Here is a 27,411-nt window from a genome sequence, read left to right as displayed (position 1 = left end):
GTATAGTCCTAGCTTCCCTGAAACTCACTCTTTGATCAGGCTGACCTCGAGCAACCTCAGAGATTCACCTGCCTCCTCCAGAGTACTGGGATTAAAGGCATGCAACCACCGCCTGGCAGAACTAGGAGATCTTAAAAATTAAATTAAACATTTGAATTATGCATATGTATATAACTGAGTGAGGGTTTGGGCTTGTGTGTGTGGTCCCTGTGGAACCTGCAGTTGGCATCAGATTCATTGGAACTGGAGTTACAGGCAGTTGCCAACCCCCTGATGTCGGTGCTGGGAAGTGAACTTGGTCCTTACTTGGCTTTCGGCTGTGTTTATGACCCTGCAGAGTTATCAGTCTTCTGGTGCTGTGCAGACAGCAGCTTAAAACTCCAGGTGGCTGGGACAAGCTGGTGGTTCTTGGTTTTCTTGGTGTGTGGGAACTGAGAGGTTACTGCTAAGAGGTTCTTGCTGTGACAGCGACTCTGAGAGAACCAGGAGGAGAACAGTGCTAAGGAGAAGATCTGGGATGTGTACCCCTTGCCAGAGGAAACATTTCTCCTGATATTTTAGATGTTGATGTCTCCTTTTAGAGATGATGTCTCTCTCAGTGTGAATGAGGACATTTTTTATGGGTCTGGTTGACTGAAATGGGTTTTGAATTTTTTTTTTTTTAGGAAGAGTTGTTTTTATTCAAGAGGACATTTTGTTAGAAATATATAGGAATATTAAATGCTTTTGAGTATTGTGATCAAATATAACAATGCAAGATATCCTTAGGTCTTGCAATAGGAAGGCCGCTAGTTAGTTCCCAACTTCTTAGCCCCGAAATAATCAAACAAAAACTGTATTAATTAAATCACTGCTTGGCCCATTAGCTCTAACTTCTTATTGGCTTTTCTTATTTTTTTTAACTTTTTTTTAATTTTTCCATTCAATTATTTACACTTCCTCCCCTCCTGCCATTCCCCTCCTGCTCCCCCATACCTCCTCTTCCCTCTCCCACCCCACTATATCCAGGCCTAGGGAGCTGTGCATCCATATAAACTAGGGTTCCAAAAAGCCAGAACATGCCGGAAAAACAAGTCCCAGTGCCTTTATCAATGGCTTCTCAGTTAGCCCCCATTGTCAGCCACAATCAGAGAGTCCGGTTTGATCACATGCTCATTCAGACCCGGTCCAGCTGGATTTGGTGAGCTCCCATTAGAACAGGCACACTGCCTCAGTTGGTGGACCAACCCCTCACGGTCCTGACTTCTTTGCTCATCTTCTCCCTCCTTCTTCCTTTCAACCGGACCTTGGGAGCTCAATTCTTACAACTTAATTTAACCCTTCTCCATTAATCTGTGTATTACCACAAAGTCGTGGCCTACCAGCAAAGTTTTAGCATGTCTATCTCCAGTGGTGGCAGCTCCATGGTGTCTCTTACTCCACCCTTCTTCCTCCCAGCATTCAGTTCTGTCTTCCTTGACTACCTGAATTCCGCCCTATCAACAGGTCAAGGCAATTTCTTTATTCATTAACCAAGAAAAGCAACACACAGACAGAAGGACCGCCTACACCATTTTATGTCTTCAAAATTCATTTTGTTCATATGTGTGTATGTTTTGAGACCGTCTCCTGGACCTCAGAGCAGTTTCACAATCATTATGTAGTTAAGACTGGCTTGAACTTCTCTGATCCTCCTGCCCTCATAAGCATTGGAACATAAGCATGTATCACCATGCCAGGCTTCTTTACACAGTTCTAATATAACTATTGGTATATTAGAGGTAGAGGAAATGACCATTTTATTATCTATTAACTAGTTAAGGCATATCTTGAAAAATTTAAAATATAAAACAATTTTTTTGTATAGAAAAGATTTATCTTAGTGTATACAGATATCAGTGATTATGCTGTGTCAGTTAAAAAGAGATAAATTATGTTCTGTGTCCTTTATATAATTAGTTGGGAAGACAAATGCTGCATACAGTAATGTGTCCTGCATAATGAATGTCTATGCTCTGAAACTAGGCTATTTATTTTTTATAATGTGATTCTTTATTGATTCTTTGGAGTTTCGCATCATGCACCCCATTCCTGCTCACCTCCCAGTCTCTCCATACCCTCCCTTCATCCTGCAGCATCTTCCCCATTCCCAAATCAATTAAAAACAACACACATATGCAACACTACCTGACCCTCCATATTTCTAACACCTTTTCGCTCCTCCTAGTGGCACTGGGTGCTGTGGTATGCCACTCAGTAGACCCTTTTGTCCAGTCGGCCCCACCCACAAAATGTTCATTGCAGTGAGTCATTGGACTGGTTCAAGTCCTCTGGCATACCATCATCACTGGACCTCTCAGATATTCTATTGTTGCCCTGAGTCTTGGACATCATGTGGTTATCGTTCTACAGGACCAGCCCCTTCAAGCACTATAGATGGGGTAGATGTCAGGGTGGGCCGACCCATTAGGCTATTATTATTTGTTTGTCTGAACATAATAGAGAATGCTACCGACTCAGATGGTTGTGGTATCACTAGGTGACTGGGGTTTTTTTCTTCTCTTTTCTTTTTTCTTTTGTAAAGATAGTGACTCTATGTGTAGCCCCGGTTGGCCTTGAACTCAGTAGCTTCCCATCTTAGCCTTTCCAAGTTCTGGACTTGCAGATAAACAGAGTTACTCCCAACCTACTTGAAAGATTTTTATCTGCTTAAGTAACAAGAAAGGAAACATCAAAACAAACTCTAATTTATTCTCAGCATTTTAATTAAGAGCAAGTGTGGAAACAATCAACCCACAATAACAGATGGAGTACTTAATTAAATTAAATTAATTTCTCTTCTAATTCACTCCTTTGTAGTTTTTGAATGAATAAATAGAATTGAGGAGAAATTAGATAATTTACATAAGATGACACGTGGTTGCTTTGGTTAAAAAAAAATCTGCGGTTGAGAAAGTAATGGTCCTTGTCACTGACATCAAGTTTATCAGTGTACAATAAAAGGCTACTAAAGTCATTATGAAAATTAACAAGTATAATAAATTAAGTTTATGGGTTTGCAAGCTGTATTTCCACGGATGACTTTTTGCTAACCAGTAAAATTACTATAAATAATCTGGTGAAAGATCCAGGGCAGACGGCCAAAGTTTTTTGCACTTTGTGACCTCAAGTCACCGATTTTATTGGTGAACTAGATGATTATATAAATATTTGCTTTTTATCTTTTCATGTGAAAGCAAGCAAATGGAATAACAGCAAATTGTACTTCGGAACACAGACCATGTTTCCAAAGTTGGGAGGAAAATGAAGTCAGGGATTGAGAAAGCAGGGAGATGCTGTATTTTGGTTCTACAGATAAACTTGGTAAATACCAAGAAGATCCTATAAACAAGAGAAAACATAACAATGGCTCACAGGTGGATTGTGTCAACAGGGCACTGGATTAAAGGCAGAAAACTCAAAACACTATATGGGTATAAAATCGTACCATGTGCACATGAGTGATTATTTTTTAGAATAATGGTTCTCTGATTTCTCCAGAGGTAACTGAATTCTGGTTTTAATTTTTTCTTTTTAGAATCATTATGAAATGATGGGTTTGATCATATCTGGTAAAATTCACACTACCAATTTTTTATTCAATTTGATGCTCACATTGTCTCCTCTTTAGCTATGGAAAGATTTGTAAATTGACATTAGAGTCTGCCTGACATGATCCACTTGCTACAATTTGGATCATGAAATTGTGGCCTGAGTACTAGGTCACCAGTTTTGCTGGGAAGTGGTAGGACATTGTGCTAGGAGGAAGTGGGCTAGCAGAAGGAAGTTAGGTCACAGGGAATGGGTGAAATAAGCAAATATAAACCAACCAACAATCCACTTTCTTAGTGGTAGAAAAACCATTATGCCAGACATAGTGGCTCATGCTCATAGTCCTGAACTTGGTGGCCTAAGAAGGGATATTGTGTTGTGGGATTGGTGGGCCACTTCCCGCCACCTGGCTAGCTTTACCCAAAATAATTTCACGGAATCTGTATTCATTTAAGCACTGCCTGGCCCATTAGTTTTAGCCTCTTATTGGCTAATTCTCGCATCTTGTTTTAACCCATATTTAGTAATCTGTGTAGCACCACGAGGTGGTCACTTACCAGGAGAGATCTTAACCTGCATCCTTCTCGGAGTGGAGAGGCATGGCGACTGCCTGAGACGTCTGCCTGACTCTGCTTTCTTTCTCCCACAATTCTGTTCTGTCTACTCCGCCTATCTAATTTTCTGTCCTATTAAAGGGCCAAAGCAGTTTCTTTATTAACTAATGAAAGTAACACATAGACAGATGACCCTCCTCCATCAGTATTGGTTTACATAGCAAGACCCTTCCTCAAAAAACAAAACAAAAACAATGATGAAAAAAACAACAACCCTTTGGCATGTAGTAGAGAATGCTTGTTAGTGTTGCCCTATCTAAGGTATAAATCTGTCTGACCTCCTTTTGCAAATAAAGTTTTATTGGGACACAGCTATATCCTCTGATTTGTTTTGTCAGAGTTAGGTAGCTGCAAGACAGACCCTTGTGGTCTGCAAAGCTCAAACCATTTACAATTTTGTTCTTTATGGAAATTCTTGCCTACTCTTGCTTTACATTTGAAAATGACAGTTATACATGATTGCTGCTTATTGTATATACTGCATGACGTCTTCCTTTTTAAACTAGGTTATCTTTGTTTAAATGTGTGAGACACATTCTCACTTTGTTTTTCTCTAGTCACTGCCGTACCTCAGACAAATTTAAAGAGAAGCAAAGAAAATGAAGGCATCAAGAATGAGCATATAAAGAAGAGGAAAAAACCCTCAAACGATTATCAACCCAACTATTTCTTGTCTGTTCCAATCATCAACAAAAAGGTGAGAGTCTCTTAAGAACCTTTCACTATGAGGTTTTATTCTAAACTATCTTTAAAGTGTACTAAATCTTTGTCAGCCCTGTTGCTTTGAGATTCTAGCAATCTTTGATAACATTTTAGTAATGCATAATTCAAATGTTTAATTTAATTTTTTAAATCTCCTAGTTCTGCCAGGTGGTGGTTGTATGCCTTTTATCCCAGTGGGGAAATTTCTCATTTAAGTTATGGAAAGTTGTTTAGATAGTAGTTGTGATTATTTAAATATTTTTTTCCAATTTAATGATAACATGGCCAGACCCTTGGTGACCAAATGGTAGACAGAAGACAGTGACTTCCCTGAAGACATGATTTGTTTCCAGAAGAGAAACCAAGTTTTTTTTTAATCATTATTTGTTGCTTAGAGATCATTTCATTAAAGCCTCACAGTGTGTTTAGATACGAGGGAGATATGAGGGTAATTAGGTTATGATACCTGTAAGCCCACTGCTTGCCAGGTTTGACTTGGTTGATCTAAAAGCCATACTCACAGGTCCCTGTCAAGATCATTTCCAAAGTCTTGCTTAGTAGAGGAGGCCCTGAGAAGCAGAGAGCAGAGAGCATGCGGGAGGAGAGAACTCTGAAACCTTTGGAAAGATAGGAATCGGGGTATCTTCCTTCCCGGGCCTTCATGTGATGGGTATCTTTACAGTGTTGTTTCTTTAAACCTTCTTCGTTGCCGAGTAGGTTGAGTATCCCTTGCTCAAAATGCCAGAGACCAGGAATGTGACATGTTTTGGACTCGTCGGGTATTTGTATGCGCATAATGAATCTTGGGGTGAGATCCAAGTCTAAACAGGGAGCATCTGTTCCTCATACTTACCTTCTTCACATATCCTGAAGGTAATTTAATACATGGTTCCCAGTGCTTCTGGGTCTTGACTACAACCAGATGATATCAGATATAAAAATTTTCCCTTGCATTGTGTTTTGGATTTGAAGCATCGTAGATTTTTAAGCTTTTGGATCAGGAATACTCAGCCTGTACTAGCTTAAGATTGCGTGTCAAACTCAGTATAAATCTATTAAAATCTGAAAAATCAATGTTATATAAAAACAATGGAACCAGTCAATGATTTCACACTGAGATTTTGTGGTTTTTTGTTTTGTTTTGTTTTTTCTGTATAGCTTTTGAAGCCTGTCTTGTCGCTTGTTCTGTAGATCAGGCTGACCTTAAACTCATAGAGATCCTTCTGTTTCTGCCTCCCAAGTGCTTGGATTAAAGGCATGTGCCACCACCACCCAGCGAGATATTCTTAAGATAGAAAAAAAATACTGTATCTAACTGGAACTAATGCTGTGATGTGGGAATGAAAACACCTGGGAAGAATACTTCCTTTACAAGACTGACTGCCTTTACATTTTAGCCTAAGGTCACGGCCAGATCCGAATCTTACTCTGACTTCACATACTCTCTTTGACTAGGCCAGTGGTTCTCAACCTAGGGTTGCAACCTCTTTGGGTGTCGAATGGAATCACATTTCACAGGAATCACCTAAGACCATTGGAAAACACAGTTATTTACATTACTATTCATAACTAGCAAAATTACAGTTATGAAGTAGCAATGAGTATAATTTTATGGTTGGGGGTCGCCACAATGTGAGGAACGGTAGTAAAGGGTTGCAGCATTAGGAAGGTCGGGGACCACCGGCCTATGCAGTCTTAGTGTTGCTGAGGATTCAATCCAGGGCTGTATATTTGCTAGGTTCGTGCTCTACCACTAAGCTATAATCTGAGACCTGCAAAGAATTTTAAGTCAAATAAATAAACACCAGAGAAAAACCAGCTAAGTTTTGTTGGCTCATTCTAAGAAGTACCCCATCTTTGAGATAGAGTTTAACTAGAGAGATGACACCTTAAGGAAAGGAAAATGACCTCAGGGTCATGTGATGGGTTTTCTAGCAGTAAGGTAGTCCTCGGAAGTGTTTAGGTGACACCCGCTGAGAGTCTGAGCTGCTGCACGTCGTCTTTAGTTGCTTGTCTGATGTTTGCTTTGGTTTCCTCTTGCTTTAGGGCTGTGTACACATGGACAGTAGGCCAGAGCAGGAAGCTCTGTTGCTTTAGTGGGCAGATGGAAGCCAGGCCGCAGGAGGAAACCAAGTGGTAGACAGCTGGAGTGACTTCCCTGAAGACACATGACTTCTGGCTAGTGGAGAAGCCAGGTTTTGTTTGGATTCGTTGCCTAGTGATCATTTCACTACAGAGTCTCCCAGTGTGTTTAGATATGAGGGTAATCAGGTTGTGATACCTGTCAGCCCATTGATCACCAGGATCGATTTGATTGATCTAGATGGCTAGGCAGGTGCCTCTTCCTCCCTCACCACCCCTACTGCATCTCTTCCTAAGCTGTGTGGTTGGTGAAAAAGAAAGATCTTCCCTAATAGGTGAGGGCCGGTCTTTGTCAAGGCTATATGTGTGGCTGCACCCCTGCTAGAACCTTCAAGTAAGCTCTCAACGTGTTTGAGTGTTTGATTTGCACTTCTTTGCCTTTAACTAGGCAGTTGATTTTATTGGTTGATTGTACCTGTGGTTGCACCATGAGGGCCTCATAATGGCAGGGATGAGCTGTGCCACTTAAACTGCATCCCCAGCTCTCTTACTTTCCTGTTGAGAGAGGGCCTCACCTCATTGTCTGTGCTGACCTTGGACCTGTAACCTCCCTGCTTCAGCTTCCTGGGAAGCTGGGATTCCATGCCTGGGCCCAGGAGGTCATTGGACTTATATTTCTCCCTTCATGCTTCTCTGTTCTTTGCATCCATCCTCGGGTGTCTCCACTCCCTCGCTGTCAGTGCTTGACTCCTCTGCTTTTCCAGTGAGGATTGATAGGGGGATGGGTGGGATACAGCGCAGGGAGAAGGGGCCAAGCGGAATAAAGCAGAGGAACTCTTCCTGTCTTCCACAGGATGTGGTCCACAGGGCAGGAGGGAGGAAGGATGATGGAGTCCCGTGTGGCTTAGAGTTCACAGACCTGGTAACCTGCCACCACTCTTACAAACTCTTCTGGTTCAGGTGACTAGATTCTGAGTTTCAGCTTGGTCAGGGAATAGATCTAACCTCAAATGCTTATTTTTCCAGGCCCCATGCTGCACACCCCACCCACCTGCTTACTTCAGGCTTTCCCCACTGACACTGGGATAGAGATGTACTCTGAACCCCCTTTAAAGATGCTGTTCTCGTCTTCTCCACTTCAGTCCCTCTTTCTCTTGAGCCTCTCGTTTTCTTGACCAGGTCGCTTCCCCTCTTCTCATTCCATTCTTAGTTAGAGGTTGTTATAGTTTCTGATTGTCAGTTGTCATTCTTGCAGTTTAATTTTTTTCCTTACAAGATGTTTTATTGTGTTCTCAGTGCCTAGATGCGTGCTTTCCAGGAAGGAGTAGGTGCTGGCATTTACTGGCATTTACACACACAGCTTCCCTCCTACTGCATTTCAGGGACCTAAGAACATTTTCACCATACCAAGCTAAAATCAGAACATTCTCTCTCTCTCTCTCTCTCTCTCTCTCTCTCTCTCTCTCTCTCTCTCTCTCTCTCTCTCTCTCTCTCTCTCTCTCAGTGTGATACTAGGGTTTGAACTCAGGTCCTCACATATACTAGACAAATGTTTCAGTTCTAGCCCCCCAAGTCTTAAAAGTAATAAATACAAATGCTGATTTTGTAATGTAATATGAATAACAACTGATTTTACGGGGGTAGAGTACCTTATAGCCACGGGCAGTGCAGCTTAATTTAATGCTGCTGTCTTGGGAGACTTACTTTCTGGAGCGATAAGATTATCATGTACATGTGAATATGGGGAGAAGATGGAAGATCTGGACGAGAGGAGGACATATGTATCAATTCTTTTGCAGAGTTTTTCATTTGTCTGTTTTAAAGTATCTAATGTTCACTTTCTTTTTAAACGACTTAGGAGGCTGGGTAGGAAGGCCTGGGAAAGAAGGCCCGTTTGTCACATTGTTTCAATGGAAGAATGTATTCCAAGTTCCAGTTTAGTGACCTGCAAACAGGCTCTTGGGAGCCAGTACATTCACAATGAGTTGCTCTACTTTTGGCCTCAGTGTCTTGGCACCCAGTTTTAAAGAAAAAAAAAAAAGAGAAAGCATTCAGAATTACATGGCTCTTTGATTTCAAACATGTTATTTAGTAGTTTAGAATTCTTTGTTGTGGAAATTTTTCATTTCATGTTTTTAAGAAGTAGGATTGGTAAATACATTAGAATTGAAGTGAGGTAATATCCTAACTGGTAGTATAGGAGTGTGTGTTTTGCGGTTAACATGTACTTATATTTTAGTTTAAGAGAAGGAAAATGTTTGATGGCTTATGATAAAGCTTGTTCTTTAATGGCTATGGCTGTATAATTATTTATCTGGCTCTTGCCCATGTGTGGTTTTATGTGCTTTCATATGAGAGGTAATATGTTGTCTCCGTAACAAAGTAGCTGAGATTACCGATGCATAAAGAGAAAGGCTATTTTGGCTCCCAGGTTTGGAAGTTGCAGCCCTTGATGGATTGGCATTACTTTGGGGCCTAAGGCAAGATAACAGCATAGCTTGGAGCTTGTGGTGGAGTGAAACTTCTTTCTTGGCAAAAGGATTGAACTTGGGTACGGAAATCCCTTCAAGAATACTCCGCCAGTGACCCACTGACCTCTTTACTAGGCTCCTAAGGAGTCACATTTCAAAAGTGCCACCCTGGGAACTAAGGATGACACATGGGCCTTTGGGGGGCGGTTATGCTCAGAACTATCGCAAACAAATCAGCATTGAAAGGCCTGCAAGAACTCATCAGGAGCTGCTGAAATCAGGAGTATACAAATTTTAGAATGATTTTTTGTATGCTAATGGACAAATTTCCTTCAAGACTTTTAAAAGTATTTAATGTCATGTTCCTTCATTTTTATAATGTGAAAGTTGCTAGTCTTAATGAACTATGGGAGATTAATAAAATCAACTGCTTGGCTGCGGTTCAGTCTTAGGTTTCTCTGCAGGTCACCAAGCCCTCTGACAAACATCCATAAAAGTCATTTCAGTGCCAGTAAGAAATACTACTGCTTTGAGTCTGGTTAACTTTGGTGTGTGAAGTTTTTATTTATTTGTAAGATTTTCTTCTTTTGTCATAGCAAAGTTTATAGAATTAAAAAGAGAAACACTCAAGCTGTGTTTTTAATGAAGATGTTTAACGAGCAAGAGTTCTAATCTAGCACTGCGATCGGAGTGAGTCATCTGTTTGTTTTCCTGCTTACATGATTGAATAATAGACCACTCCATCTTCTGCGGGACAACAATGGGATAGCCCACGTAGGCCTTTCAGCTGTTTGTCAGGCCTAGAGGCACCTTTGGAAGAGCAGTCGGTATTTTACTCAGGCATATTCTACCTGCTGGAGCTATAATGGGCCTTCCTTAGTTTGGTGTCTCAATGTCCCTCAAGGTCCCAGGGGTCCTCCTTTGAGGTCTGCTTCTGCCACTAAACTCTTAGAGGAAAATCTTGGGCCCAATATCATTTCTTTTAAGTTTGAGTAAGGAACAGTTTGTGAATCGGGGACACCAGACTTAAAAGAGGTTTAGTCAGAGGCAGGTATTTATAGGAAAAATGTGGGGGTAAAATAAAGAATTTGATTGCGTGTACAGAGTTGCCTTTTATGGGTCACCTTGTCAGAACACCCCTATTCACATCATCGTCGTATGTTCGTTGGACGCTTATGATTGGCTGAGCTTAATTTGTGTTTCCAACAAAACCAGAAATGACTAGAAATGACTCGAGTCAATTTTTGCGGATTTTTTTCTTTTTCAGTTTAAGCAGAGTTGAGGCTATTTTTAATCTCCTTGGACAGTTTTCAAGTTTCAGTTTACCATGGTCTGTGGAGATGGGCATAGGAGCTAGGAGATAGGAAATGGCCTCATGGAGAGAGATGGACGTTGTTCTGACCACAGAAAGTACAGTGGGAATTTGTAACACGGAACAGGGATAAAATCAGTGGATAGAACATTGATTGCTAAGAAGAAACATGGCTTGACAGAACCACTGTCAAAGATAGGCCACAGGGAAGGTGGTCTGGATACCAAGGATTGGAGATTTTCTCCCAAAGTGACTTCACAAGATTCTTACTCAGAATGGGTTCTACAAGAACAAAGGAGAACTAGTGGGGCCCAATTAAGCAGTGGACTTGGAGCCTGGTTCAAGGAGAAAGTTTAGGTCCCAGGACAGTGTCTTATGATTTGCTCAGTACATTCCACAAACAATGGGACCATTGTTGAGGATAACACAGCAGCTCCAGAATCAGAACAGCCTGCTATGCTCGGGCCCCGAGCGCTCCTCACCCCTCCCTTTTCTGTTTTGTTTTACTGGATGCTGTCTCTATTGCCTGCCCAGTGTTTCCTTTTCTCTTAATAATTCTGCTGTCCCAAGGCTTTTATGAATTCTCTCAAGCCTCTCTCTGGGCTTGCTATTTTACTTTAGATTGCTCTCCAGTGCACTGACATTTACAGCTGGGCTAGCATCTGTGGCTCTAACAGGACATGGAGGAGGGAGATACATCCTGCTTCTTCCTGTTCCAGAGGAACCAGTACTGAGAGGGAAGACAGATGAGCAGCCTGGCCTGCGGACTTTCTCCTGGATGCATACTGTCATAGTTTGGGTTTCCTTCAGTTTTGTCTCCATGGTTATGCCCTACCCCTCTCAAGTCAGGAAAAAAATGCTAGCAGTCATTCTTACTGAATTCCTCCTATCCTAGAGAATCTTAAAAGCAGTGAGGAACAGGTCCAGCAATTCACTGTGGGACAAATAAATATTACTTCTAACAGAAATGGAATGTTGTCTGCTGATTTGGCCTTTCTCTGGAAGAATAAAGCTTTTTTTCTTAGGAATGGTCATGATTAGTGAGTCAGACACTTAGTACAAGGGCACATTTCTAAAAGGATGTGCTGCCATGGGGATTTTTCCCACTCAGTCTGCAAAACAAGAGTGTTGCACTCAGGGCCTGTCAGATGGACACACATTTTGTGATTGTCTAAATGTATATAGTGTTTCAGGCCATCCCGGTCAACTCTCTAGCAAGTGTGAGAGCAAGCAGAGGTTATGTGTTTAATTGTGGAATTTTGATGTCATTTTAATTTTGGTAGTTGCTTGCATATGTTTTGTTCTTTTTGTTTGTTTTTGTTTTTCAAGACAGGGTTTCTCTGTGTAACAGCCCTAGCTATCCTTGGAACTCGTTCTATAGACTAGGCTGGCCTCGAACTCACAGAGATCTGCCTGCCTCTGCCTCTCAAGTGCTGGGATTAAAGGCATGTGCCACCACCGCCCAGCTAATTTTCTTATTGATTTAAAATTTGCCTTATAAAATTTTTGCTTACTTATATCTTTTTTTGTAATTAGATTACAGCAGGAATTAAGGTCTTGCAAAATATGATACTACAACAGGATAAACGACTGGCCAAAGCCATGGTTAGTGATGGTTCCTTTCATATCACCTTGCTGGTGATGCAGTTATTGAATGAAGATGAAGTAAACACGTGAGTAATGTGTCTTTCTTGAATATTATTTTCCAAATTATTACTCTACTGTGAGTAAATATAGTCGAGCCCAAGGAGGCTTTGAGATTCTAAAGAAATATTCTTTGTCCTGATTATCCTGATTGATAGTTTTGTACATAGGTTGTGGGTTTTTTTTTTATGTAACATAGGCTAGCCTCAAACTTGATGTGTCAAGTGTGGTCTTGGACTTGTGATTCTCTGGCCTCAGCTGTCTCAGTGCTGACATTTCAGACACATTCCACTATAGTCTGTTTACATTTTTATTTTTTTCGAGACAAATGTAGCCTTGACTGCCCTGGAGCTTACCCTATAGACCAGGCTGGTCTCAAACTCTTTTTTTTTTTTTTTTTTTTTTTTTGAGACAGTGTTTCTCTGTAGCTTTGGAGCCTGTCCTGGAACTAGCTCTTGTAGTCCAGGCTGGTCTCGAACTCACAGAGATCCACCTGCCTCTGCCTTCCAAGTGCTGGGATTAAAGGCGTGCGCCACCACAGCCCAGCTTGGCCTCAAACTCTTAAGAGATTCACCTGCCGCTGGTCCCCGCCCCAGTGCTAGGGCTAAGGTGTGCACTACACTGCCCTGCTTGTATAAATATTCTTTTTTCTTTAATTTTTAATTTAATTTTTAAATTGTTTTTGTATAAATATTCTTAATTCAGATTTTTTTCACTTCATTGTTATCAGTGGTATTCCTTGGTTACACATATGCGTTGCCTCTGTTAATTATGCAAACTACTCTGTAGTCTGATTCTAGAGTTTAGATTGAGACTCTAGGTGATGATTCTGGAACTATGGCATAACCACCTTTTATTAGCAATCTGACTTAAAGTTGCTGTCCCAGTAAATAGTGCTAATGCCAAGCAAGAGCCCTTAGCTTGTTGCCGAGCATGTAATAGGCACTTATCCTTGGCTGTCTCTCATCAGAGTTGTCATTTTCCTGGGGCGAGGTGGACGATTTCCACTCCAGCTTGCCTTGGTCATTCCTAGTGCCATGGTATTCCATTCCATACCTCCTGTCCCTACCTCTCCCTACTCCCTAAAGGTTGACTAGAAGTTACTGATTACAAGTTCAGAATTCCTTGCTATCTCCTATGGAGTTTGTGGGGGCCTTAAATTCAAGCTTGGGCTCTTTATAAACAAAAGCAGGTTGGAACTGCAGATTATTTGTGTTTCTGCCTTGGCCCAGATGGCTCCTGGGGGAATGAAAAGCAAGGCTTGAGTTGGGAAGAGAGTGAGAAAAAGATAGATTAAGGAAGGGAAAACAAACAGCAGGCATTCGCAACTGGCCGCAGACGATGACTCTTGACCCTCCCACGGAAAGCCAGTGGGCTTCAAGGACAGAGGGGAACAGAGGTTTTATTTGTTTTATTTCAGTTTATCACTCTACCAATCATATAAAACAAATGCTTTCATGGTTTTCAGAGAAGACAAACCAGGGATGGGGTATAGGTAAGGAAGAGGAGTCTCAGCTTGTGTGATGAACCAGAGTCCTCTGAAAGCAGAACAGGTGGGGTGTGTCTTCTCTGTCCATGTAGTTGTATCTGTATATGTAGAGGTTTATTTACAGAATTGGCTATGGCCCTGAATGCAGTTAGGGGCATTGGACTTGGGATGTGGGTATGGAGGTACAGGGAGAAATGCTGGCATCTACAGAGTGCTTCTGCAGTTCTGCGTTGTCGTCAGAACATGACTGATCAGTTCAGAGCTATGTGAAGATTAATTTAGAAATATGAAAGCGCTACAAAAATCCATTTTTTCACCTATTTGATGGGGGAACAGGATAATTCAATGATAGTTTTGTTAGAATGAAGTTTGAAAATCCTCTCCATATGCCCATTCTCATTTCTTTCTCAAGTAACTGCTGCCCTCTAGTGAGTTTAAGTTTTTTTCCTAATAAGGTGTATCCACCAGAATGCTTTTCAAGATGTAATTGATCATAAATTTAAAACCAGGCAAAACTTGATAATGTCTAAGTCAAAATATAAAGAGAAATAAAGATTTGAAACAAAAAGTGGTCATAAGTGAACATAAGTTAAACAGTTATAACAAGCATTTAGTTTTAATTGGGAAGTACAATTAAATTTATACTTTATTGAGTCCAAGTACAATAAACCATGTTAATAAAGACATTGTATTTTAAGAGATAATGCCTGATTAAGTTTTTGTAGAACCTATTGGAAACAGTAAGTCCTATTTGAGTAAGAATTAGTACTTTTATTTTTAAAAATCCGAGACTTGGGCAGGGGACATGGTTTAGCTGGTAGAATGCTTACCTACTCTGTCATCCTAACACCTGGGAGGTGGTGGCAGGGTGGCCAGAGTTCAGAGTCATTCTTCTCCACACAAGAGCCTGCCTCAAAATGCTACCCCTAGAAACAAACCAAAACAAACACAGTTTTGAACACTCCACACAACCTAACAAAGCTCTTGTGTGTGGTAAATTGTTCTGGAATGTATCATTATTTAAAAAAAAAAGTAAAAATTAGAGTTTTTTTTTTTTTTAAGTTGTAGCCCTCTTTTTTCCTGATGTCCTGGAGGTTGAATCTAGGACCTCATACATAGCAGGCAAGTGAGTAGCCAGGTAAATTTTTTTTCGGTCAGCAATTTCTTTTTGTTTGTTTTAATTTTTATTTTTTGAGGCAAGGTCTTACAGTACTCTAGGTCTTATGTAGTCCAGGTTGGCTTCAAATTTGCAGTCCTCCAGTGAGTCTCCAAAGTGCTTTGTTTAAAGAAGTTTCTTGATGATTAATGATCATGAGCACAGCAACACTACCCCCCCCCCCCCCCCCCGACAGGATTTTTCTATAGCTTTGGTGCCTGTCCTGGAACTTGCTCTTGTAAACCAGGTTGGCCTTGAACTCACAGAGATCTGCTTGCCTCTGCCTCCAGAGTGCTGGGATTAAAAGGCATGTGCCACCACTGCCTGGCCTCACAGTAACACTTATAAAAGGAAAATATTTAATTGGGACTGACTTACAATTTTAGAGGTTTAGTCCACTATCATCATGGCAGGAAACATGTGGCATACAGGCAGAAATGGTGCTGGAAAAGGAGCTGAGAGTTACATCTGATCAGCAGGAAACAGGAAGTGGTCTGAGACACTGGGCATGGCTTGAGCATATGAGATCTCAAAGCCCACCTTCACAGTGACACACTCCAACAAAGCCACATTTACTCCAACAAGGCCACACTTCCTAATAGTGCCACTCCCTGTGGACCAAGCATTCACACATATGAGTCTGTGGGGGCCATTCCTATTCAGTCCACCACAAGTATCTGCTTTTATGTCTTTAATAGTAATTATAACTAGGAAAAGACTTAATTCACCTCTTTTATAGTTATTTAAAAATTAATATTGGTTTTAACCACAGGTTAAATATGAAAGATATTTTGAACTTTGAAATAATTAGTATATATATAAAATTTATCTTTTAAAAACTGGATTTGTTTCTTATTTGTTTTTGTCTATTTTATTACTTACCGTGTTGCTGAAAAATATTGTCTCTCATAGTGGTATTGATGCACTTTTGGAAATGAAGCCATTCATTGAGGAAATCCTTCAAGGGAGGAACCTGACTTTGCCCTTCCAAGGGGTTGACACTTTCCGAAGTCAGGTTGGCTTTGTGAAGTTAGCAGATGGAGATCATGTTAATACCCTTACGGAGATAGCAGGTAAGACAGACAGCGCTGTACTCAGGAAATGTCCTGTGTGTTTTTCTAGTGGTTGTCATAGAGATTTGGTGTCCTTGAATTTGGAGAGCCAGTATAACCTCACTTTGCACACAAACTGCTTTGGGTTGGTTATTTAAGTAGCGGCTAAAAATGGGGTAAGTTCTCTTGAGAACATTTTAATTCTTGAGCGTTCCAGAGAAGACACTAGACTGGCTTCAAGGATGAGCTGTAAGTCCAAAGGGTCCCTTTGCTTTTCATGAGATTTGAGATATAATTGATAAGTATTGAAATGGATAAATATTGAACAAATGAGTGACCACTACTGTGCTCCTATTCAGAGGCTTGTGGGAATTGTCATCTCTATTACAGAGCCAATCAATGGATCAGCTACATTTTCATTTTTGTAGCTCCGTTCTCCACTCTGGCTATTATTTGCTGAGGAGGCTATTATTTGACACCCCTGAGTGTCGAAGGCCTCACATTTATTGGAAGGTGGGTGAATTTTGAGTTTGATTCATAGATAATAGGTTGGTGTTAGCCTAGAAACTACAAACAGTGCCTGTGGTTTGACCTTGTGCTATCGTATCTAGGACCGCTCATCCTTGGTCCAAACACAGTTTCAGTGTTTGGTCTTTGCTTGGTTTACTTTTATCTTTGATTTTTTTTAAATATCCTTATGCTTTTCTTCTTCCCTCTTTTCGTTCCTCTCCCTCTTAACTGCTCTCCCTACTTTGTTCCCTCTCCTTTTAACTATCTATTTAAGAAATAATTTAGTAACGGAACATTTGGTGCCAAAATGAAAGCCCAGGTGTCAATGACCTGTTGTTTTTACAGTCTCTCCCTTGCTCTGCCTCCGTTTAATTTGGCTATCATCCTGAAGTTGGTGTCTATTATTTCCCTGCATTCTCTCTCTCTCTATGCATATTTATTTAGGTTGATTTTAGCATAATAAAAAGAATACCAAGTTGTCTGCGACCTTTTAGGATATTCTTTCATTCTTCATAGTATATGACCTCTGTGTCTTAATAGTTGCATGTTCAGAAGCGCACTGTTAGGGGTCGCATGTTCAGAAGCGCACTGTTAGCAGAAGGCGGGTGGGGTGGGAACCTGCTTTCACTGTTGGTTTTTCTGTTGTGTTTTGAAGTATTTGAGATTAGTATTCTGTGGCGGCCATGTTTTCAGAGCATTTCTCACCCTTCAGTTATCTGTTAAAGGAGAGAGGCGTTAGCTGCGCTGCCATTAGTACCGTCTAGTATAGCCTAAGTTCGTTTAGTGCTATCCGTTCAGGTGTCTTAAGCAAAGAGCTGTTTATTTTTCAGTAAAAGATTTCTATTATTTACCTGGAAAATATCTTACATAAGACAGTTTTATCGAAGTTATGAATATAAAATTTGCTATTGATGTTACTAGTCAAACAGCCACATTCATGTTAACTAAGGTTTTGATAAATTTATATTTTCTAAATTTATTTCTTTTGCATAATGTCAGGCTCAAGGAATTGTACTTTAGTGGGAACTTCAAGTACCAAGTATGTTCTTAGGATAGTAAATGGAAATGAAATTCTTGCTCTTCCGAGAAGCGGTCTTTTACAGGAACAAATGGATGAGCAGGTGTGATGGGACATAGTAATGTCTGTACCAAGAGGTGGGTGCAGTGTGCTGAGGGCACATAGGAGCAGCTTACGGAGTGAGGATGTTTTCACAGGAGCCGTGTAGCACCGAGCTCAGGTTTGAAGGTACGCAAAAGGCATTCTGGTTAAGGAAAATGGGGGAGGGCATTCCAGGCAGAGGAAGAATATGTGCAAAGAAATCAAGACATGTTTAGGGACTCTCAAGTAGTTAAGTTTTTATCTCTAAGTTTATTTATTGTTATTTTCTGTATGTGGGGCTTGTGTGTCTGTCTGTCTGTCTCTATCGGGGTGTGGGACTGCTTGTGCCACGCCACATGTGTGGAGGTCAAAGGACAGCTTTGTGGAGTTGCTTTTCTCCTCTCACTTTTACATGGGCTCTGGGAATTGAGTCAGGCCACCAGCAAGGGCCTTCCTGCCTAAGCCATTCCCCCAGCCTGTAGTTCAGTTTTATCTGAGTTTAAATTGCAAGCCTAGGACTATCGGTAGAAGGAGATTCATATAATAAGGGAACAAAGAAAGTGAAACAATATTTGTAGGAGGATGGTGCAAGCTTTAAATAGTGGTTAAGGGAAGGAGAGGGGACTTTGTGAAGCGGTGTGTGATGGGTGGCAGATGAGTGCAGGCGTCTTTAGGATGGCATTCCGGGGGCTCATAGTTTCTTACTATTCTGAGCATGGAATGCAGCGAGGAAGCTGAATTAACGTACGCTTGACCCTTACACGCAGGTATATTGAAGGACCAAGAGAGCTCTGACACTGGTGAGAGAGCTGGACACAGCTGATGGGGTGTTTCCTAATTTCTGAACGTATGAAATAAAGCGGGCCGGGCGGTGGTGGCGCACGCCTTTAATCCCAGCACTCGGGAGGCAGAGGCAGGCGGATCTCTGTGAGTTCGAGACCAGCCTGGTCTACAAGAGCTAGTTCCAGGACAGGCTCTACAAACTGCAGGGAAACCCTGTCTCGAAAAACAAAAAAACAAAACAAAACAAGAAATAAAGCGGGATGGGATTGGTGTGCGTGACGAGCAGCGTCTGATGCTGTGCGATCCGATTTCTGTTAGAGAGTGAAATACGGTGGGATGAGATTGATAGCGGAAGAAACGGGCAAGAGGGCTGAAGACTAGTGTTAAGCCTACGAGTGAGCGGATCTCCGTGAGTTCGAGGCCAGCCTGGTCTACAAGAGCTAGTTCCCGAAACCTTGTCTCCAAAAAACAAAACAAAACTGAAAGTGAAAACAAAAACCAACCAACCAAACAAACAAAAAAAGAAGCCTATAAATGAGAAAGCTGTAAGGGTTAGTGATGTCCAGATAACACTATATTGAATTTTGAGAATTCAGGGGAGTTGTTCTTAACAGAGGCTAATGGAATAGTCTTTCTTTACTTTAACAAAGAGGAGCAAGTGATATATAGAAATTCAAAGACAAAAAATGTTTAAAGCTCACTGTAGAGTTCAGTAAGGTTACGAGATAAAGTATCAGCATGAAAGTATGGTATATGATTAGGGTCAGTGAGATGGCCCTGTGGGAAAAGGCGTTGCCACCAAGCCTGAGTTGGAGCCTCTTAGCTCACGTGCTGGGGGAGAACCGATTCCTACAAGTTGTCCTGTGACCTCCATAATCACTGAGCATGTGGTTACATTAATGGTTACATTTAATTACCTAATTTTCTAGTGGGCCATCATTTATAAGCAACAAGATCATAGGAATGCAAACAGCCTACCCAAGGATGTGCTAGTCTTTTGTGGAGAGAATATTTTAACTGTATCTTTGCTAAGTGCATTTATCAAACGCTTTTCTCATTTTCTTTCCTTTTCCTTTTCATTTGTTATGAGAGAATCTCTTCCACTCCGTGAGAAATACATTCTAGACTAAGCCAGACCATCAGCAAATTGCCTGCTTGCGTACGTTAAACCGTGTTTCTGTGGAAGTCATGTGGCAACGTTGTTTTCAAATGTTTTGCCTTCTTTTTAAGACTTTGTAAGTTCATGATTTATAGAAAATTTATTTATGTATTTAAAAGTAAATCTTAAATAACCTAAAAGGCAAACTGTAAATTTTTTTTATTTTTATTTTTATCTATGTTCTTGTTTTAAGACAAAGTCTCATGTAGTCCAGACTGGCCTCGAACTTACTAAGTAGTTGAGAATGACCTTGAACAACTTATTATCTTGACTTTATATGCACTACTGTGCCTGGGGTATATAGATTGAATCTAGGGCTTTGTGTGTGCTAGTCAAATTCTCTACTAACAGAACTATAGCCCTGTCCCAATGAATTTTTTTTTTAAAATTTCAGTATCATAGCTGTTTTCTTTTAACATTTTTTTATTTTTAAAGAACAGTCTTTTTGATTTTTGCTTTTTGTATCTTTTTTAAATTCTTACTCCACATGCATTGGTGTTTTGCTTGCATGTATGTCTATGTGAGGATGTTGGATGCCCTGGAACCTGAAATATAGACCATTGTGAGCTGCCATGTGGGTGCTGGGAATTGAACCCTGGTCCTCCAGAAGAATAGTCAGTGATCTTAACTGCTGAGTCACCTCTCTGACCCCAACAGATTCTTTTGACGTGATGATATTGGACGGTTAATTTGTGCTTCCTGAGATAGAAAGGCTTTGCTGGCAGAAGGCTGAAGTGTTGATTTTATTCAGACTAGAGGACATGTCATTGTCTGTCTTGTTTTAGTCTTCCTTTGTCTCATTTTCCTTATTTTCTTATCATTTATCATGCTATCCAGTTCTTCGGTGTCATCTTTAGTCCCGTTCTGGGGTCAGGTAAATTGAAGTGCACATAAGCAGCCATTCAGACAATAACATTTAGAAGCCAAGTAGGATGGAAAAAACATTAGCTGGCCAAAGGGGAGGCAGCTTTCAGAGCTTGGAGGGCAGATCATTCCAGAATCGATGCCCACGGTTAACAAACCTAATCTATTTTTTTCTGACTACTCAAGAGAAAAATGCTAGACTTAAATCTTTTCTTTTGTAATATAAATATCACTGAAACATTTCTAATTAGTCATTCAGTCATTGTCCTTTTAAATAATTCAATGGGAGCTTGCAACATTAAGAATTCCATTCATTCTCTGCAAATCTTCTCACACAAATATTTTCCAGCATTGGTGAAAGCTCCATTGTGTGGTGAAGAATGTGGACTCTCACCAGCTTTAATGGGAACAGGAACCGATGGATAGTCTTTTGTCATTTTAGCAAAGGCCACTGCCCTGGTGTTTCCTTTCTTTCTTCCAGAAGCATTAGAGACTCCTGCTTAGAAACATTTATATTCTGAAAATTTCAGTGAAACATTACAAAAAATGAAAGATGTAGGGAAAATATCAGTGCGTGGTAAACTTACTTTTAACTTGTTATGTGAATATTGTATTGTTGCTTTTGTTTATAGTTTTCACATATACTTATAAGAAATCTAGATTTTTTTAATAGTCATGGGAGATTTTCATTTATCTACACACTAATCTACCTATTATCCCATTTAATTTTCCCTAATTATTTTGTGATCTCTGGGCCTACATAATTTCCACATTAACCCTCAACCCTATATGAGTAATAATCAACCCCGAAATGGTGTCCCTAACCCTAAGGAAAAACTTTGTTTGGAGAGGGAAATGTCATCTTCTGGAATTGCTTTTAGCTGTCATGAGGGTGATGTTCTTTCTATGGGATCCTGTAAAGGTAAAATGATGGTTAAGTTTCAAGATTGCTGTTTTGTATAATTTCAAATGGTCTCTGAGTAATCAATAGGGTTTTTTTGAAGTTCTTATTTAGAGTTCTGTCCAGAACATTGTAAAAAGGTGTACCATTTCTGAAGCTGGTACCCAAAACCCAGTCTCATAGTAGCACTGTCAGCATCATGGAATCATATCAACCAGGTGGATTCATTGTTGTGGGGCCCCATTTTCTTCCTAGAAGATTACTGCAGGAAAATCTACTATTCATTGTTGAAAACTTAAACATTATTTCATTATTTATATGGACATATATTCAATGAAAGATACAATATAGACAAAATGGGCATGGATAAAAGTTAAATATTTCATTAAAATCTATCTTCTTTCTGTCCCATACTAGATGGCTCCTGAAATTAAACAGAAATTCTGAATTTTTCTTTTAACAACATGCTTGGATTTAGAGAAGGATAGCCATCGTCCAACTCTAAAGCCAGCTCTGATTTTTAAGTAGAAATGTATACATGTCCAGATAATCAAATTTTACTATGCAGATAATACAACATTATAAGTCAGATTTCTCTTTGCTTGTTGGTTCTTTCTGCATAGCTAGATATCTTTTCACCTTTAGGCATCTAGATGTCCAAGGTCTCTCGACTCTTTGAAGATGAATATTTTTCTGCAAAGACAAGAACGGAACCTGCCCCAACCAACCCTTATGATGTTTTCTTACCACTTGTATGGTTTTCACCTCTGTGGATGAGCTGTCATTTCTCTTTCTCAAGAAGTTTCTCTTTTTCAAACCAAATCTTTATTAATTTTCATGGTATCAATAGTTTTCTTCTCGTGGAAACAAGAGAGAAACTCCTTCCCCAATGTAGCACATCTCCTGGTTTCCACTGTGAGGTCAGCACATCCTTGAAATACATCAGCTGATTTATTTATAAAAATCAGAAGACTTTTTCATTATCCAACATTTCTCTGCTGCTGTTGTTACTTTCTCATTAGCATTAAGAAAATTCAAGGTTAATAAAGCATTATGCAATCTATTTCTCGGGGTATTTTTCATCCCTTTCTGTTTGTTTAGCTTATCCTTTATAGTTCAGTTTGATCTTTCTATAACTGCCTGACCTGTAGGATTGTTTGGCATACCTGTAATATGCTTTAATTATAATAAGCAAAAAAAAACAGTTTCATTTTTTTAGATACATATGCTTGACCATTGTCTGTCTTCGTGTTGGTATATCTATGATGGCCATAACTGTTAATAAATGCATGATTACTGAATTGGCCTTTTCTGAGCTCAAGGCAGTTGCCCATTGAAAAGCTGAATAAGTGTGGTGTACATATTTTAATTTTCCAAATTCTGTAAAGTAGAACACATCCATCTGCCAGATCTCATTCCTTTGAGTACCCTTTTGTGTTACTCCCTGAAGGTAACGATGTTTGGTTATAGAAAGAGCAAGTAGGACATCTCTTTATAATTTCCTTAGCTTGTTGCCATGCAGTAGAAAACTCTTTCTTTAAGCATTTGCTGTTGACATGTTTCTTATGAAATTCTGAGGACTTCAGCACACTTCCAATCAATAATAGATCTATTTCTGTATTACCTTGTGCTAGAGGACCTGGGAGACCCATATGGGATTGGATGTATGTTATGTATATGGGGCAAAGCCTATTCTTGATTATGTCTTGAACCTGAATGAATAATTAAGTCAATTCCGTATCATCTGATATAAATTAAAAAGTTTCAGTATGTAAGACAACTCTTTCTGCATATTGCAAATCAGTAACTGTATTCAGAGATTGTAGAAATTAGCTTGATTTGGGAGATAGCCAGGCTAGGTAAAGGACAAAACAATTATATTTTTATTTAGTATAAGGGGAAAACTCAAAAAACAGGAATGACAAGTCCAAGCTCAGCTGTACCCCGCAGGAATCACAGAGAAAGAGAGAGAAAGAGAGAGAGAGAGAGAGAGAGAGAGAGAGAGAGAGAGAGAGAGAGAGAGAGAGAGAGAGCGCACCTGGGCTGTGCACCCATTTTACTCCCGGTCCCAGAAAGCCATGCCTTAATTTGGTCCCACCTCTTAAAGATAACTGGTTAACAAGGTTTCCCCATCAAGAGATTTTTTTTTTTAAAAAAATCCATTAGTACCATGAGAATAACATATAAGTCTGTCCTTTGGACAGAATTGTAAGGGCTTTGTTCCACCTTACTTAATTCTTCTGATTTGGAACCTGCCTTACCTGATTTATTTGCATCAGTACAAAATGTACAAGCTCCAATTATTGGTGTATCATGTATAATTCGGGGAAGAATCCAAGTAGTTCTCTTTATAAGGTTAATTCTATCACTTTTGGGATAATTGCTATTAATTTCTTCGAAAAAATTAGCACAAACTTTTTGCCATGGTTCATTGTCTTCCCATTTTTTTTTTTTAAATTTCATCAGCAGTAAAAGGAATGAGCTGTAATCTCTGCTGGGTCTATATCTACTAGTTGACAAAGTCTCAATTTTCCTTTTATAATTAATTCAAAGACTTTTTCCACATAAGTTTTTAATTTTTTACTTGGTTTATGTGGTAAAAAGATCCATCCTAAGATAATATCTTTCCTCTGTATTCAAATTCCTGTAGGGGAAATTCTAGAAGGCAATATGACTAGAATACAATTAAGATTTGAATTCATTTTTTTCTACATGTGCCTCCTATAATTTCTCTTCAACAACCTTCAATATTCCTCCACTTAAGATGTTAATTCTCTGGGACTATTTAAGTCTTTGTCACCATCTAAGGTTTTGTTTAAATGAACTATTAGATCAGGTATTATCCCAACAGTCAGTTGTAGACTGGAAATAATCTCCTAACAATCTTTGAAAGTCATTAAGAATCTGCAATCGGTATCTCCTAATTTGTGCCGTTTGTGTTCTAATTTTCTGTAAACCTATTTTGTAACCTAGGTAATTGACAGAATCTCCTCTTTGTATTTTTTCAGGAGCAATTTGTAATCCCCATTTAGGGAAAGCTTTCTTTAATTCTTCAAGCTTTCTAAAGTATAGGCATTTGAGTCAGATAGCAAAACGTCCTCAATGTAATGATATATTATAGATTTAGGAAATTGCTTGTGTATTATTTCCAAATGGTTGACTTACAAAGTATTGACACAGGGTGGGGCTATTGAGTATTCTATGTGGGAGGATGGTTCATTGGTATCTCCTAGTAGACTGAGAATTATTATAAGTAGGCATTGTGAAGGCAAATTTTTCTCTGTCCTTTTCTTGTAAGGGTATTATGAAGAAACAATCTTTTAAATCAATAACTATAAGAGGCCATCCTTTTGGTAATAGAGAAGGCAAAGGAATTCCAGATTGTAGAGGGCCATAGGTTGAATAACCTTGTTGACAGCTCTTAGATCTGTCACCATTCTCCATTTTCCAGATTTCTTTTTAACAACAAATACAGGAGAATTCCAAGGGCTGGTTGATTTTTCAATATTGTGATCATCTAGTTGCTCTTGTACCAACTGTTCTTAAGCCTGTAGTTTGACCTCTGTTAAAGGTTGTTGTTTAACCCATATGGGTTTATCAGTTAACCATTTTAAAGGCAAGGCTGTTAGTACCTCTGAAGGTTTGCTAGTTGCTTTGTGTTCTTGTGCAACCTGGATGACTGGTGACCTTTGTTTATAATATCTTATAATCTCCTTCCCAGAAATATGAGTTTTTGGACTGTAAGAATGTTAACCTGGGTATTCCATTGCTGCAATAGGTAATGACCCATGAATTCACTGCAATATTAGCTACATATGGCCTTAGCCTTCCTTTCTGTCCTTCTGTCCCTATGCATTCAACCCACCTCTTGCTTTGTTTCACTTGAGTTAGGGTTCCAATTCCTAGGAATTAAATATTTGTCTCTTGAAGAGGCCAATCTGGATGCCAAGATTCTGGAGTAATGATACTTATGTCTGCACCCATGTCAGGTAATCCCTCAATTACAATGTCATTTATACACACTCTTAGCTTTGGTCTTTGATCATACATAGAAGTCTGCCAAAATATATGTTTCCTATTTCCTTCCAGAGTTTTCGATTCATCTTCCATGTTTATTCCATCATCCAGAACAGTATGGTTTTTTACAGTAGGCACTGGATTGTTTAATTTTCCTGGTGAGTCATGTTCTCCACAGTGATTGGGAATGACTGGACCTTGTGCCTGTGAGAGTCCCCCCAGGGAGTTTCCCAGTGCTGTCGGGTTGCCTTGTCTGTATCTTGTCAACCTAGATTCATTAGTCCAATATTGGCTTTTGCCACACCTCCTACATATACCAGAAGGCTGAGTCCTCCTATTCTTGTCATACCTAGAGAAGACATTATTCCTAGGAATTACTTGTCTACAGTCCCTTCTTAGATGTCCTGTTCTACCACAATTAACACATTTGTCATTTCGGTTTCTTCTCATACCATTGGAAATCACTTCTCCTACCCAAACTTCAGTACTATAGTCAAATGTTTCAACATTCATTGTATGCACAATCCATTATCTATGGGTGCTGATCTGACCTTTAAAGGCCCAAGGATCCTCTTACATTCTAAGTTGGCATTTTCAATTCAGATCTTACCTGTGGTAAGGCAATGACAATGAATTAGGGAAGGTGTAATAATCTTTATCGGCCAGCAGCTGTTGTAGTTGCAGCCTCGTGATTGAGAGATGTGAACAGCATGTGTTGCTTACTTAGGTACTGAAAAATATGCTTTGTTTAACAAATTAAAAACAGTTATTAAGGTGATCAAATGATTCTAAGAGTTGGGGCCCAGGATAAAGAGAAAACCCAAAGTTTTCTGTCAGTGCGAGTTGCAGACTCTATGTGCCATAGGGATCGCAGGCAGCAGTGTGTGTGGGCTGGAGGGTAATGCCCCAAGAGGGCAGTGTATGGGTTATTTTGGCCAGATTACAACCCCCAGAGAGAGACCACAAGAGAGGCCCAGACTGTAATAAGCAAGGTTTAATCAGCATAATATAAACATGTTTGGAACCCCTGTCTCCAAATGACCCCGTTATAGTGAGGTAGAGAGGAGCTGTAGCTCCTCTGTAGGGTAAGCTTTTAAAGGTGTAACTACAAAGAGGCTTTAAAAAATTATTTATTTATTATACATACAAGTATTCTTTCTGCATGTATGCCTGCAGGCCGGAAGAGGGCACCAGATCTCATTACACCATGTGGTTGCTAGGAATTGAACTTTGAACCTTTGGAAGAACAGACAGTGCTCTTAACTGCTGAGCCATCTCTCTCTAGCCCACAAAGATGCTTTTTGAAGCTGCTTTTGGCAGCTCTCTCCTATCCTGCTTTGTTAGTGAGCAAGGCCACACTGTCCCTGAGTCAGGACATCCTTATCACCAGATGGTCCCATCCTGACTCTATGCTTTGTATTCTCCCGAGTCGGGAGGGGCCACTATCCTTCCTGGGAGTATGAAGCTAGCCTGAGGCTTCCAATTTTAAAGCATTTTTCTAAGAAATTTTTTCTCGCCCCTTTGAGAATAAGGGGTGAGGGTCCCACATGGGCCACAAGCCGGGGAGTGTTGAGCAGCAGCCTGCTGCATCTGAGAGCCGGCTAGAGCCGGAGGCGAGAGAGTCAGTGCCCAGTGCACTATGCAGCTGGTGAACCGATCCCAAAAAGTATGGACTATTCCCCATGTTCAGGTGCCAGATGATGGTGGAAGTTACAAACTAATCCCACACTAACTTATTTTTATTTTATGTCCATGGGTGTTTTGCCTACATGAATGTCTTTGTACCATGTGTGTGCCTGGTGTATATGGAGGTCAGAAGGAATCATCAGATCCCCTGGGACTGAAGTTACATATGGTTGGAGCTACCATGTGGGACTGGGAATTGCAACCAGGTCCTCTGGAAGAGCAGCCAGTGCTCTTAACCACTGAGCAGTCTCTCTATCTCCAAAAACATTTGTAACTAAGGACTGAATTTGATAAGCTGAC

At 40.0% G+C, this 27,411-nt stretch overlaps 1 protein-coding gene across 6 annotated transcripts in view; it reads left to right on the top strand.

Moving 5' to 3' along the window:
- Akap7 (A-kinase anchoring protein 7) overlaps window positions 1-27,411 on the top strand; it is a 178,149-nt gene that overhangs the window by 13,024 nt on the left and 137,714 nt on the right. For all 6 annotated transcript variants that reach the window (XM_038338391.1, XM_038338395.2, XM_038338392.2 and 3 more), the window contains exons 3-5: window positions 4,742-4,881; window positions 12,288-12,424; window positions 15,953-16,113. In XM_038338391.1, the coding sequence (XP_038194319.1) occupies window positions 4,742-4,881; window positions 12,288-12,424; window positions 15,953-16,113 (438 nt within the window). The remainder of the gene's footprint in view (window positions 1-4,741; window positions 4,882-12,287; window positions 12,425-15,952; window positions 16,114-27,411) is intronic.

The sequence above is a fragment of the Arvicola amphibius genome, chromosome 8 (genome assembly GCF_903992535.2).
Source record: "Arvicola amphibius chromosome 8, mArvAmp1.2, whole genome shotgun sequence".
Classification (NCBI taxonomy): Eukaryota; Metazoa; Chordata; class Mammalia; order Rodentia; family Cricetidae; genus Arvicola; species Arvicola amphibius.
The sequence above is the reverse complement of the archived record's forward strand: the minus strand, read 5'-3'. Positions and strand labels throughout refer to the sequence as shown.